Raw genomic sequence first — 15,552 nt, 5'->3', positions numbered from 1 at the left:
AGCAAGGGCAGGGACCGAACCCGCAACCTCATGGTTCCTAGTCGGATTCGTTAACCACTGCGCCACGACGGGAACTCCCATATATAATTTTAAAAGGCACATTCTGGGAGTTCCCGTGGTGGCGCAGTGGTTAACGAATCCGACTAGGAACCATGAGGTTGCGGGTTCGGTCCCTGCCCTTGCTCAGTGGGTTAACGATCCGACGTTGCCGTGAGCTGTGGTGTAGGTCGCAGACGCGGCTCGGATCCAGCGTTGCTGTGGCTCTGGCGTAGGCTGGTGGCTACAGCTCCGATTTGACCCCTAGCCTGGGAACCTCCATATGCCGCGGGAGCGGCCCAAAGAAATAGCAAAAAAAAAAAAAAAAAAAAATAAAAGGCACATTCTAAATCATTATATTTTTATTCACAAAAATTAATTTAGAAATTTCACACAACTTAAGAGCAGATTTGAGATTTATGGTTACAAGGACAAGCAGGAAGCATCTCTGGGGATTATCAAGTTTTATCAGAACAATAAATGCCTTTGACCTTAGAAGCAACAGAAAGGGACGAAAAAAACCACTGCCTTGCTTTGTCACTTTAAAAACCGGAAAGGAAATTCACTCAATAAAACCAAAACCTCAGGATTAGATGCCTAGGAACAAATATAAAACTCCTATGAACACCCCACAATTCAATTCAGTTTAAAGCAATTAACACATTTATGCAGAACATATAAAGACACCAAATGAGTAATACTTCTCAAAGAACTTAAACAACTCTAAAAAATTTTGCTATCTATGGTTCTAAGTCTGTTATCCACTTCCAAGATTCTGCTCCTTTCCCTTTGCCCATTTACAAGTATGGTGTTAAAAGAAGCTTTCTTTTAAGATGTTCCTTACAGATCATTTAAGGACCAGCCAGGCATAGCCAGGCATAAGACAAAGAGGAGAGTTCCAACAAAGGCCTATTGTTTCGACGGTGATTAAGTACTTACTTCATATTTAGTAAATATTATTTCAGGTCTCATTAACTAAAAGAATAAACTGCTTTGGATATAAGATGAAACCTATTTTCTATTATAAAACTCTCAGTCTATCCTGAAAGGAAATTAATGTACACAGCAGATTGTGTTACTAAGTCCTTGGGAATCATATAATTCATCATGTTTCAAAAGTGAGCTGACAGAGTTCCCGACGTGTGCAGCAGAAACGAATCGGAGTAGGAACCATGAGGTTGCTGGTTTGATCCCTAGCTTCCCTCAATGGGTAAAGGATCCAGCATTGCTGTGAGCTGTGGTGTAGGTCGCAGATGTGGCTTGGATCCCGAGTTGCTGTGGCTGTAGTGTAAGCCAGCAGCTGTACTCTGACTGAACCCCTAGCTTGGGAACCTTCATGGGCTGCAGGTGTGGCCCTTAAAAAAAAAAAAAAAAAGAGTTGACATTATGAAACGAGAACACAGGTGTGCCTCAAAGGTTTCAGGCACAATCAGACTCGGTTTATATTACATACTTTTTCAAGCTATTATAAAAATATCTCGGAGTTCCCATCCTGGCTCAGTGGTTAGCAAATCCGACTAGGAACCATGCAGTTGCGGGTTCGGTCCCTGCCCTTGCTCAGTGGGTTAACGATCCGGCGTTGCCGTGAGCTGTGGTGTAGGTTGCAGACGCGGCTGGGATCCCGTGTTGTTGTGGCTCTGGCGTGGGCCGGTGGTTACAGCTCTGATTCGACCCCTAGCCTGGGAACCTCCATATGCCGTGAGAGTGGCCCAAGAAATGGCAAAATAATAATAATAATAATAATAATAATATACTAGTGGCCTCCAACAGAAGTTCTATTCTGATTCAGAATTTAAAGAATTAGGTTAAACTTCAACTAGACACAAGCAATGTAAAAAACCATGGAACGTAAAACCACTTAAAGCCTATTACCCTGTAGTGTAACAATTATTATAAACCTACAGGCTTAAAATAGTGTAAATTATCTTTCAGACCCATGGGAAACTTGTCCAGGCACGACAAGGCTAGATTCTCTGTTGATGGCCTGACAAGGTTAAAATCAAGGTGTTGGCCAGGCTGGGCTTTGATCAGAAGGTTCTGAGGAAGAATCCACTTAAATTCAGTTCTTTGCAGTTGAGGACAGAGGCCCCTACCCCGAACTTGCTGGATGTGAAGCGGGGACGGCTCTCTTCAAAGAGAAGCCAAGGGCATTCCTTTTCACACGTCCCCTTTCCCATCGCCGAACCAGAAACTGTGTGTCGGCATCTCTCACACTTCCCCGCTAACTTCCTCTTCTGCCACCAGCCAGAGAAAGCTCCTGACCTTCAGGGGCTCAGGGAACTGCACTGGACCTGCATGGGAAATCCAGGATAGTCATCCTGCTTTTAAGTAGACTGTGCTGTATGTAAGGTAACACAATCAAGGGAGTGAGCTTACTACAGTCACAGGCTCCAGAGGTTATTGGCACAGGCAACCCTGAGGGGCCATTTCAGAAACTCTGCCTACCACAGCCAGTTATCCCAAAATAAATTAAAAAGGAAACGCTATATTCCAGAAAGCTTATACTCTATCAACGTTGTAACAGAAAACTGGGGAAAAAAAAAAAAAAAAAAAAAAAAAACGAGATAAAAATGCTTATATATTTATCCAAGGAGTAAGAATATAGGGAGAGATAAATACAATATTATTTACTGGGATAGCAGGACTGTGAAAGTTGATGCTTAATTTTATCTGTATGACTATCACTAAAATTTTCTTGAAAAATAAATATTATCGAAAGAAACAAAACAAAACAAAACAAAAAAAAAACCTCCTAACAATTGAAGGAATCTGGGTCAAAGATAAAAACAACCAGGCAAAAATAAGAACTCTGTTTCCATGGAAGAAAAAAAAAAAAAAAAACTGTTTTAGTAATCATTGGCTTTACATAGCAGCCAGACCTATAAAATACTAAATTCTAAAATAAGCTATCAATATTCTTTACCGGCAATTGCAATACCTATAAGTTCATTTTTTTTTCTTTTATGTGACTTCTAATTATTTCATTATTCTAGAATGTTCTCTTGGCAGCTCTTGGTTCAAAAGAATTTTTCCTACACCTCACAATATTCTGGTCAACATTAAACCGAAAATATACTCACTCGATCATTTCTAATTAATACTTCATTTACACAAAAACAACAAGTAGTTGATATTTTTCAGTAATAATGTACAAAACATCTCCTATATCAACCTTCCCATGTAAAATACAAAAGTATGCCTTCAACATTAATTATATATACTTTATTATTAAAAATCACTTACATTTGAAACTTTGACAGGTTTATTTAGAAGGATGTATATCAAGTTTTTTTTAGATTACTTTGTTTTGTCAATAATGAATCAGTGTAACCAAGGCAAGTCAATTTTTCAGGTACATAGATTTTCATAATTTCCAGTTATCAATCTCATTAATTATATGTTCATGGACAAGTTTTATACTAGTGAAAATAAGATACTTTCATTTAATCTTTTTACTCACACCTAACATCAGCACAAAGATTTAAATTAACGTAATGATCCATAGTTACTATGAACTGAATAGCCCCAAGGATTATACTCTCAGAATAAGTTTTCTACTATACAACCTTTCCATCAATGTAATATTATCTAATTTAGTGATCCTTCTTATCTTAAAATACGACAAAGGAAAGTGACCAAAGTATATAATATGGTGTCTAGAACAGATGAGGTACTCATTAAAATATTTATATTTCTCCTTATAAACTACCTAGTTTAAACACTTTACTACCCCTTCTAGAGAGAAACAGCAAAAAATAAATTCCTAAACTATACTTTAAACTTGAAAGAAAGTAAGAAGTTTGGCCATATTTCTGCCGGAGAGAGAGAGGAATTACAGGGTCACACACATCAACGCTAGCCCCTGTTTGGCCCTGTCAGGTGTAAAACTAGAAATCTAAGTTGGATGTGGTTCTCCCCTGCAGAAAAGGAGATAGAGATGGAGGGAAGGAAAAGAAGACAGAGGAGGGTGTGGGGAGGAGAGTATAAGGAGGAAAAAAAGAATGCAGTGGAAGAACAGAAGGAGAAAAAGCTAAAGAAGAAAGTCTAAGAAGTAGAAGAAAAGGAGGAAGAGGAATAAGAAAGGAGGATGAGGAAGAAGGGGAGACAGAAAAGAGCAACAAAATAACACAGTAAGAAAACACAGTGACAAAGAATCAGAGAAAACTATCTACTAAATAACATTCTGGAGACCTGAAGTGCTCATATGAGTTTCCAGAGATAACTGATTTAACTACAAGAATATGACTCAGGTAATGATTCCATTTGGTACATCTTACATTAAAGCACCTGCTCTGTGCCAGGCCCTGAGTTAACACTGCAACCCTGTGTCCTGTCCTCAGAATTTACTGCCATCTCAGAGGAGACAATCAGATAAACAACACAGCAGTTAGTACTGAGGAAGCAGAGACCAAAGACCAAGTATTTTATCTATGGAGAGTCAAGGGAGACTTCTAAGAGGAAATGATATTAAGAGCTGTGATCTGAAGGATGGCCGGGGGGGATGGGGGAGGGGGTAAAGTGAAAGGGAGAGGTAAAATCAAGTGAAGGAAGAAGAATGTTCCATTTTACATGGAGGAAAAAGCTTGTGTGAGGGCCTGGGTGTGAGATGAGAGCAGATGCACTGCATGAACTGGAAGTTCAGAATAGCTGGAGGGCAGTGTGCAAATGAGGAGTGGCAGGAGAGGAAGTATGAAAGGAAGGAGGGGGCAGGTACTAAAAAAGAGTAAAGCAGGAAAAAAGTCTGGAATAAATGATGGTAGGGAAAATAAGACTCAGCAAGGAAAATGGCCAGCAGGAGGAACAATTCAAGTGTGATATAATTGAGACTAGATAAGCTAGCATGCAGTGCTAATGGCAAGAAAGAGATTTAACACACATATAACCAATATATCATGACTAATGGGGTGAAGACAAGCAAAGAATGATCAAGGAAGGCTCCTCGGTTTCCGGCTTAAGAATCTAGAGGTGAGGAGGGGAGGAGGTGAGACGTCATTCACTAAAATGAGTGAAGTGGAGAGGAGGAAATGATGAATTTGGTTTTGGACACAGTGAATTTAAGATGCATGGGAGACACCCAAGTGAAGATACAGGCAGTTGATAATGTAGGTTTGAGTTGGAGACATTAATCTGAGAGCAAAACCCTGAATGCTCAGGACTGTATCACCAAGGAAGTCTCCATACGAGGAGAGAGGTGAGCAGCAGCACAACCATCAAGCCAAGCGATGTTGAAGGAGCACGCAGAAGACAAGGAGCTTGCACGAGAAACCCAATAGGAACCAGAATTAGAGGATATCCAAGAGATTAGGATACCATCAAAGTCAAGGGAAGAGACTGAAGAAGGAAAACGAGGTTGACAGTATAAAATACTGAGGAAAATTCAAGTTCAACAAAACCCATTATGAAAAGGCCTGCTGCATTCAGCTAAAAGAAAGTTACCACTGACCTTAGTAAGAGCAGTTTCATTGAAATGATGGGGGGATGAGAACGATTTTCAAATAGGCTGAAGATTAAGTGGGAAGGAGGAGCTAGAGATGACTGCTGAAAACACTGTTTATAAATCTTTTTTTTTTTTTTTTTCAGAGTCACACCCACAGCATACAGAGGTTCCCAGGGTAGGGATCTAATCGGAGCGGTAGCTGCCAGCCTACGCCACAGCCACAGCAACGCAGGATCCGAGCTGAGTCTGCAACCTACACCACAGCTCATGGCAACACTGGATCCTTAACCCACTTGGTGAGGCCAGGGATTGAACTCACATCCTCATGGTTGCTAGTCGAGTTCATTAACCACTGAGCCACGACAGGAACTCCACTTTCTATAAATCTCCTGAAAAGGAAGACAAGAAAAGGCATAGTGGAGGAAGCCAATAAAGAAAGAGAGACTGTAGATAAGGACAGGGGAGAGTTAAGAACATTCTGTCATTCAGGAGGCAGGAAGAGATAGGGTCTAGAGCACAGGGGGAAGCCCTGGTCTCACAGCAACAGAAAGGGAAGACACGGTGTTTGCAGACACAGGGGTTTGCTAGTCTAAGAGGAAAAGTGAGGGAGCGCCTATCTGCTGGTTCCTGCAAAATTAAAGACAACATGTTCTCCTGGGAGTGAGAACAATGTAGTAGGAGTTTAATGTCTGCTGAGAACCGTAAGTATTAGCATTAAGTGCAGCAGATAAATGGGAGAAAGAAGGAATGTGACCAAAGATACACAGAATTCTATGGGTAGCAGCAACCTATGAATTTCTAGGTTTTGTTTGCCCTCAGTAGGACCCAGCAACTTGGAAGCAGGCACAGAAAAAAGAGGACCAGCTGGCTTTCATCACTGCTGAACTCCCTGTCTGGAAAATGGGCAAGGGGGGTGAAGACAGGACTCAGCAAATTTTTTTTCTGTAAAAGGTCGGACAGACTTTGCAGACTGTACGGTCTCTGCTACACTCCTTAACTGCTGCTGTGGTACAAAAGCAGCCGTCTAAACGACATGGCGGGAACTGGGTCATTTATAAACACAGGTGGTCAGCTGGATTTGCCTGGCCACAGGCTAGTTACTAACCATGAGTTTAAGAGAAGAAAGTAAAGATACAAAAAGGACTGATATCAGAGGGACCAACAGGCGAGAACTTTTGAAGAGTCAAAGAACTGATGCCTGCCAAGGAGAACTGAAATTTTATGGCATGCATAAAATAGAACACATGTTAGAATAATTCAGTTTATGAAACAAACCTTTGAGCCTATTTCACAAACATCAATAGGATCATTATCTCCACAGCAGTCTGTGCTCTCGTCTTTTCGATGGGGATCTTCCCAAGTCTAAAAAAACAAAAAACAAAAAAAAAGAAGGCGGGGGGGGGGGGGGGGAGATAGGTTAATACTATGATGTACCTTAACCCTCCCATACAGTCATGAAGTTTTATGACAGCCAAAATTCAAGGGGAAAATTCTCAGAAATTAAAGAGGCTCAATGCCAACAGGCCAGTACCTCCCTAAGTATCATAATAATTAAAACAGATTTATACTATTTCCTCCCTTCTGTCTCTCATTTGTCTGTATAATCACATCTGCAAGTGGGTGGTATTTCCAAACACACTCTTCTTCCAAGTTCAGTGTCTAAGTTTATGCTCAGTTTTATTTAGAGCTTCAGTTCAGACGTTCCCATTACCTATGCCCTTGTTTCCACTAACTGTCGAGACTACAGCTTCCACCACTCACTGCCTCCTTTGACACAGGAACAGCGTTGGGTCTGGCTTTCCACATTTAAAAATAAACTTCCCACACACTAAATAACTTCTACTAGAACAAACCCAGTTTTCCCTTCATAAACTAAAGAACAAGACAGAATCTACCAAAGAAAAGAAAAGCCCATTTCATTCCATTGTAAAAATTTGTCCTATTTCATTCCATTTTAAAAATCCCCTTTGTCATTAAATCTCAAGACTGACAACAACATGAAAAGATGTCAACTCTTTACTCTGAAAAGATTATAGCCTGTTGGCTACAAAATACACACATGGACATTTTTCATAATAGAAATGTGTTATAGTATTTAAATACCCACGAGGCACTGTCCTTTCCCCAAAGCTCCATAATTAGCTGATTCTGTGGAATTGTAGTTTCCTGAAATTATTCCTCTCAGATTTTTATTTTATTTTATTTACTTATTTATTTGGCTGCATCTGTGGCATGTGGAAGTTCCCAAGCCAGGGATCATAAGCTGCATTGACAATGCTGGATCCTTAACCTGCTGTGCCACAAAAGAACTCCTATTTCTCTCAGATTTATAAGACGTTCAGACTGTCATCTTAAGTCTGTTATCTAGAATTTCGGATTATCCAAGCAGGGCTCCTTTAATTTTATTTGGATAATTTAAAATCGATTCTTAATTTATAGCTGACCCGAGATAAACGCCAATCCTAATTATAGCATATTTAGGAATAAAGTCACCCACCCTTACCCCCCACCAAAAAAAATCAGTAAACCAAGTCTAATAGTATTTCACTATACCAAATACTAACATTACTAATATAAAACATAAGAATAATAACATAACTGTTAACCTTACATATTAGTTACAGATGAGAGACATCTTCTCAGCGATGTACACACAAACATGCATCCCATGAAGAATGTACCATTATTAGCCCCATTGTACAGACAAATAAACTGAAGCACAAAGAGTTTAAACATGCCCAAACTCAGATTCTACATGATGCAATGAGATTAGAACACATGCTATTCATCATTACGTTATGACGCTCAACTTTTGATGACAATAGTAACTGAAAGGCAATTACATTCAGCTATAACCCTATTCATGATTCTCTTCTTTTAAATACCTTCTCTTCCTCCCAGAATCTCCTAAGTATATTTTCCTACTGTTGCCCTTATTGCTTCCTCTTTTCTCATACCAGGCATCTGTTCCTTGAGTAACTATTTATTGATTACCTTCTCTGGGCCAGGAGTTAGGAACAGAAATGGATAGGACAGAGTCTATACCCTGAAAAACATCATGTCAATAAATGGTGTAGCTTATGTCAGAAATCCTATAAAACTAATCTTAATGTGCTGGGGAAACCAAGAAGGGATTAAGGTATAATTAGAACTAGAAAACCTAGAAGCAGAAGCAGAAAATATCTGAAAGGCTCCTCCTTCCTGCTGCAGCAATCCTTTCTTGAACCTCCTTTCCTTAACCTCATTCCCACTCTCAGACAGGAACAAACATGGTAAGGCAGAAGTCACTCTGGCCTGAAGGACGAACCCTAGATTCCAGTCTACTTTAGACACAAACTACCTCAGCCAAAACTTCCAGACCTCAACTTCCTCACCTATAAAAAGAATGTCTTGGAGTTCCTGTTGTGGCTCAGTGGTAACGAACCCTACTAGTATCCATGAAGATGCAGGTTCAAACCCTGGCTTCACTTGGTGGGTTAAGGATCCAACATTGCCATGAGCTGTGGTGTTGGGCACAGATGCAGCTCGGATCTGGTGCTGCTGTGGCTGTGGCATAGTCCCCAGCTGCAGCTCCGATTAGGCCCCCAGCCTGAGAACTTTCATATGCTGCAAGTACGGTCCTAAAAGGTGAAAAAAAAAAAAAAAAGAAGAAGAAGAAGAATGACTTACATAAAACAGTTGCTAGATACATCCTAGCCCCAAATTCTATGACTGTTAGTGATCACTCATGATCTGCATCAAAACCACCAACAAACAGGAAACTTACAAATTCATGGGATAACATAGCCCAGTTTGGTCAGAGCTAATTTTTCAAAAGTCATTCCTCATCCGGACACAACACCTGTCTTCACATAAGCTGTACTCCATCTGGTTTGAGTGCATGTTTCTGTTTGTTGATTGGCTGGTTGCCCTACATTCTCTTAGAACTCCATCTTCAATATCACCTATCTATTTAGTTCCTTCAGCTGAGGAAATAAGTGCATGCACGCAAAATTCTGAAGCTATAACAATGTTAGTTTTATGGCCAGTTCTCTACGATTTCCTTCATCAGCAAAACAGCATACTGGATCTATGTCCAGTCCTGCCTTTAATAATTTATAGTTACAGGACTTGGTCTTTACTACAAAAAGGGAGTCATACTAAATGACTTCTAACTTAACTCGAAGTATAATTTCAAGCAATTACCAGGAAAAGAAGTCTTGACAAGTTTAAAACCTTAATTTCGCCCCCTAGTGGAGCAAAGAAACAACTAGAAAAGCTGGAAAAGAAATATCCAGAAGAGCAAATTGCATATCTTATTACTTGTTTCACAACAGTGACAAAAGACTGGCATTTAGAATTTAGAAATAACTTCCACAACTAAATAAGAAAAAGACCAACTCAATACAAAATGGGCTGAAGACAGGAACAGGTAATACAAAGAGGAAACATGATTGACTTACAAAGATAACCAGTCTGATCACAGAAATACATATTAAAACCATAATGAGAATACTTAAAAACCTTAAAAAACCTGATAATGCCAAATACTTGTAGGAATGCATATTCTTACAACTTTTTTTTTTTTGGTAAACAATTTGGGAATACCCAGTCAAGTAAAATAGGTGTGCAACTCACAATTTAGCAATTTGACTCATATGTATATACCTAGTAATATGTACCTTTATACACTATGTATATAGAAAAATTTTAGCATGGACCCTTGGAAAAGCATTAAAAAATGTTAAAAACAACCTATCAATAAGAAGAATATAAAATGTTATACTCATACAAAGGAAGACTATAAAGCTTTGAAAATAAATCAGAATACACAGATTATTGATCTAGCCTAAAAGAAATCTTATTCATCCTCACCCAGGTACTTGAGATCAATAACTTATAAGCTTATAAAATTACTAATCAATACGTTTGTAATCACCATGCTCTGGCCCTTTGGACTCTCCAAAACAAAAGAATCACTGAATTGTACAGAGCTGCGTACATAGGTGCTTCCTTAGAACTGCCTCCTGATCGGGATTCCCAGCCGAGTTAGAGGAAGTGAGATCTACTCGACCACCACTTGTGCTTTACCAGCTTCAATGTGGAGCAACAGCCTTTAACAGCCATTTCACTATTAGCAGCTAACACGAGTATCAGCGGTGTCGTCATCAAGATACTGACGGGGCTCACTGAGCACTCATGAGGGGGCTAACCTTGCTTTTATCATCTCACTCGATACCACAATAACCTTGTAGGGTAGGCAGTAGGATGATTCGGATGAACAAATAGGCCTAGAAAGATTGAGTTGCTGATCCCAGGTTATAAAGCTACTAAATAGTACTAAATAACATGTGAGATCAATGAACCAAATTTCTAATGAAGTTCGAAATAATAAAACACAACAGGATTACATTAAGACTGAAGAAAACCTGAATTTAATGATTCTAGTCCTTTAATATTATTCAGACAGATCTTCTAAATATTCATGCAGAAAGTTACAACACTTGAATAATATGTGGGAAATATGAACAACTGGGGGAAGACAAACAAAGATGCATTTTGCCCAGTCCAAACGCACACTATGAAGAAGGCATTATTGCTGGTGCAGAAGTTATTAAGGTTAAACAGTTGAGACAGCTGAAGGTCTGAAATAATGAAGGCACACTGATCAATCTCAAGCTAAGTGGAGAGGATGCTACTTAAACAGTATTCTGCCGTTTAAACACTCTTGCAAGCACGGTTGGCTTGGCAACTGCTCTGAACAAATTTCCTGCTGTTACAAGACAAATCATAAGAGCACAGCAAAATCCAATTACCCACACATGCCTATGAACCAAATGCAACACACCGCACATTCATGGATTCATTCATACCCCAAATATTTTTTGATCACCTTCTCGGTACCAGGCAGTTGGAAGACATCAGTGAACTAAATAGACAGAATCCCTGCCCTCATGGAGACTGCATTCTAGCTATAAGAAATGAACAATAAACATAATGAATACCTAAATTATATAGCATGTCAGAAGTTGGTAGGTGTAATGGAAAAGGAGAAAGATTAAGCATGGAAGGAGGCATGGGAGTACAGGGGTTGAAACTGTAAAGAATGTTCTGGGCAGACATCATGAAGAAGATGCAAACATTTAGGAGGGCAGGTCACATGCACACCTGGAGGTGTACCAAGCTGGAGGACACAGTGAGTGTAAAGGCCTGAGGCCGGAACGTGCCCAGAGAACGAGAAATGGCGAGAGGGCCAGTGTGGGTGAGCGAGCAGGAGGACAAGGAGAAGCAGGACATGAGACCAACAATGTAAAGGGGACCAGGGACTGGCTTTCATTTCAGCAGGCTCACTCCGTCTCAACATTGACAATGAAGCCAAAAGGTATGAGGTCCACTTACCTTGTCCAGAAACAACTAGCCTAACTTCAACTGTTTATAAGCATGAAGCGATGTCGTCATCTTTGTTTGGTATATAACTTCTACACCATCTACAATGCATTCTTCTGCTGAAGACTAACACGCACAAACTCACACACACAACATCAGTTTGGGTTTTAAAAGATAGTAGAAAAATAAATTAAATATTTTTTTAAATTAAAAAAAAAAAAGATAGTAAAGACCTCTGGTTAAAAACAGCAAAAAAAAAAAAAACCAAAAAACAACAACAAAAAAAAACAGGTCTATTTCCTCCTCCTCACTTCCATTCTAGCCACCCTGGCTGGCTTCCTTTCTGTCACCCCGACACACGAGGCCTCCTTCCACCTCAGGACCTTTCTACTTGCTCTTTCTTGTTGGATTCCCCTTGCCGGCCCCATGGCCTCACACACTCTCAGATCGTCACTAAGTTAACACCTTCTCACTTCCTTCAGGTCTCCACTCAGACAACACCTCCTCACCAAGGCCTTCTCCCTCCCTCTCCAGACAGCAACGACCCCAACGATCCTAGTCCCACTCCCTGCTTTATTTTTCTCCAACACACTTTCTACCATGTGATGTACTATTTTTATTTTATTTTATTTTATTTCATTTTATTTTCTCTCTGTCCAGAATAAAAGCCCCAAATACCTTTTTGTTACTTTTATTCTTTTATCAGTACCTTTACCTCCAGTAATTAGAACATGGCCTGGCAAATATCAGGTACTCAAAAATGTGCGCCGAATGAATGAACAACTCTGGGAAGGAAGGGCTGATGTGGAAACAGAACAAGGAAACCAGGAACACTGAGGATGCCACTGTGGTGAACAGAAGGGAGGAAGGACCAACGTTGCAAGATGAGGGCCGGAACATGCGGAGTGGAGGAGCCCCACTGGGAACTTTCTATTTGGTCCTTTCAGCAATAGGAAACCATTAGAAGGTTCTCATATGGGCAAAAACAGTGTTTTGGATGCTGGGTGGGGTATGAATTTGGGGAGGCAGTGGTGAACACTGGGTGCACTAAGAGCTGGCTGCAATCTAACTCCGCTGCCAGTGAAGAAGAACTACTGCACCTAACAGGCTAACACAACAGCAAGGTGAGGGCATCTTGAAAATTCAAACACATTCAGAGGAGTACAAAAATCTGCCAGGACTTCAAATAAATAAACTACAAAAGTTTAGAACAAGCAGGTGAGTCAGTAGTATCTATTATGTTCCACTGTAAGAGCTGGTTTGATGTTGATCACCCCATCCCCAGAGATTATAAATTATTTTAGAAAAAAGATCATATAATAATAATAAAAGTACTAGCAGTAGCAAAAATAATGTGATCACTATCCATCAGGCATTATTCTAAGATGAACATGCAAGAATTCATTTAACCTCAACAGGGCCAAGTGCGGTAGGTGGTTTATCATCTAGTTTACAGGTGAAGAAAGTGAGGTTCAGAAAGACAGAGGAACTTGCCCAAGGTCACATGACTAGTAAGTGGCAAGCTGGCTCCAAAATCCACATTCTCAGTCACTTACTAAGTTGCCTCGATCTTCTATTTATATCTCATTTTTCTTTGTACACTCAGCACCTAATACACTGCCTTGCACATAAAGCCTTAATGAACGTTTAATGAAATGAACTTTAGTTTATCCTCTGCCCACTCTCCATTTTATGGCTCTGTTTTTGTCTCTGTCTAATTCAATGGCTTGCTTGGCCTTCCCCTCATCCATATACAGCTTCTCCTACAGACAGTATCCCTGAAGCTTAACAAAAATGTTCCTGCCCTTTCACTGCTAAGTCAAACAGAAAGTCTACTTAGGCACCTGGGGAGTCAGAAAGCCCGCCTTGGTTTCAACAGACATTCTCAGCACATCATTTTAGAAGTGCCTGTTTTAAGCAAGAATGTAACCACGTGGGTGGTCTACATCAAAGGCAGCCTGAGTCTTTAGAACACAATTGTGTTTTTTCTTTTCCTGTGAATGTTTATTCTACATGGGCAGCTGTTTTTCAGAGTTGGATAAGGCAAGACCCCCTTTGCTCAGATACTTCCTGAAAAGCATCTTGGAATTTCATGAATATAAAATTAATAAATAAAATTAAAATACAAAAATTAAATATCCAGATAGACAGATGCTCTAATGGCTTTTATTAAACATCAAGGCAGAAATTTCTCTGTCCCAAAACCTAGACTTTTGACTCTGCATACTCTGACTTTCACTCCCTAAATAATCTGGAAGGAGTTACCACTTCCCAGGAGTGAGGAAACACAAGGAGAAAATAAAAAGGGATAAGAAATGAAGAAAAGTAAATAGTAAGTATTACTCTCTACTAGCAATGCCACTTTACCATTACCTGGCCATTCTTTTCACTGCTTCCCACTTAAAACTTGTAAGTTTATAAGAGTACATAATTAAGTTGCCTAATTCAATTCACAGTGAGCTCTGAAAAAGTTAATAATTTATTCATTTTTAAAAAATTTTTATTATAGTTGATTTACAATGTTCTGTCAATGTCTGCTATACAGCATTGAAAGAGTTAATAATTTAAAAGGTTCATCTGTTAAGGTTTAAAAAACAAAATTATACTATCATATATGAATGTATATAAAAACATAATTTTCACACTCAAAGAAATGACTGTAGAAAAAGGAGATAGAACATTTTTCACTGACTCTTAATTGCCAAGCACTCCCAAAAGAAATGTGTCCAAAATGCCAAATATGAGTGTTCTATATGCCTAACTACAAGAACTTCAGTACAGACACAGAGTTTGAAAAAGAAATTTATTGATACAATAAAACTTCACATTAAATTTTTTTTTAATTTACAAATCTCTCACACTGACCTGTTCTCAGAATCAATTTAAATTCAAGCAGTTCAAAGGATTTACAAGGCAATTTTTTCAGAAGACAGAGAAGTTTGACCATTATAACAAAAATGTTACCTGAGGGAGGGCACCATAATTCCATATGTAACCCTTGTGAGGAAAGATATTTGCCACATAGCGAAGCTTGCCATTCTTTACGTCTTGTTTAATGGGATTCAATGGCTCCTCCGTGGCAATCTGAGCAGAGCATGGAAAAAAGGGGGTAAGGGGAATAAGAGATAATTAATTCTACATTTAAATACTGTTTTTTAAATCTGCCATTATCAGACTAAATATTCATATTCCAACTCAATGATCAAAGATACCTGAAAATAAATTAAGCCAGCTCTTTTTTTCTATTTATCAGTCTGTATTTTTAAAACTGTCTAGAAAGGAAATACCAGATTATATATTTAGGTATTCTATTATTTATGCACTAATTATTTCTAACACAATAATAAAAACTACTGAATTGATAAAAGACTAAGGATGAATCAACTTGCTTTTTATTACTAATCTCAGGCTTGCTACCATCAATCTATAATGAAGATTTTCACCAAGTGATTTCATTTCAAAGTTACCTTTCAAACACATCCAAACTGCCATGCAAAAAGAAAAAAAAAAAATCAATCCTATAAAGTTAACAAAAAATTACTGAAGCCGTATTCAAATGAACAAACAAATTAGGTAAGATCTTGCAGATTCTTGATCCTGTACCCAACTGAGGTACAAAGTAGTCAGAATGATAAAACACTATACCTAAAGCAAGAACAAAAGAAGAATCTAATGTCTTTACTTTTTCCTATTAAAATATTAATAAAAAAAAT

The 15,552-nt window shown here is 39.0% G+C and overlaps 1 protein-coding gene across 10 annotated transcripts in view; it reads right to left on the bottom strand.

The window, feature by feature from the left end:
- Window positions 1-15,552, bottom strand: part of PPA2 (inorganic pyrophosphatase 2) — an 84,626-nt gene that overhangs the window by 41,618 nt on the left and 27,456 nt on the right. For 8 of the 10 annotated variants that reach the window (XR_014813264.1, XR_014813265.1, XR_014813266.1 and 5 more), the window contains 2 exons: window positions 14,804-14,923; window positions 6,749-6,835 (listed from right to left, as the gene is read on the bottom strand). Coding sequence is in view for 6 of the 10 variants with exons in the window: in XM_021101713.2 (XP_020957372.1) it covers window positions 6,749-6,835; window positions 14,804-14,923 (207 nt within the window). In the remaining 4 variants the exon portion in view is untranslated. The remainder of the gene's footprint in view (window positions 1-6,748; window positions 6,836-14,803; window positions 14,924-15,552) is intronic. The other 2 variants (XM_021101715.2, XM_084973285.1) reach the window with 1 other exon arrangement.

Source organism: Sus scrofa, chromosome 8 (genome assembly GCF_054392235.1).
Source record: "Sus scrofa isolate SSC_HxYL_T2T_F1_AM1 chromosome 8, Sscrofa_HxYL_maternal_Yorkshire_Landrace_v2.0, whole genome shotgun sequence".
NCBI lineage: Eukaryota > Metazoa > Chordata > Mammalia > Artiodactyla > Suidae > Sus > Sus scrofa.
Note: the sequence above shows the minus strand (reverse complement) of the source record. Positions and strands in the feature narration are given on the sequence as shown.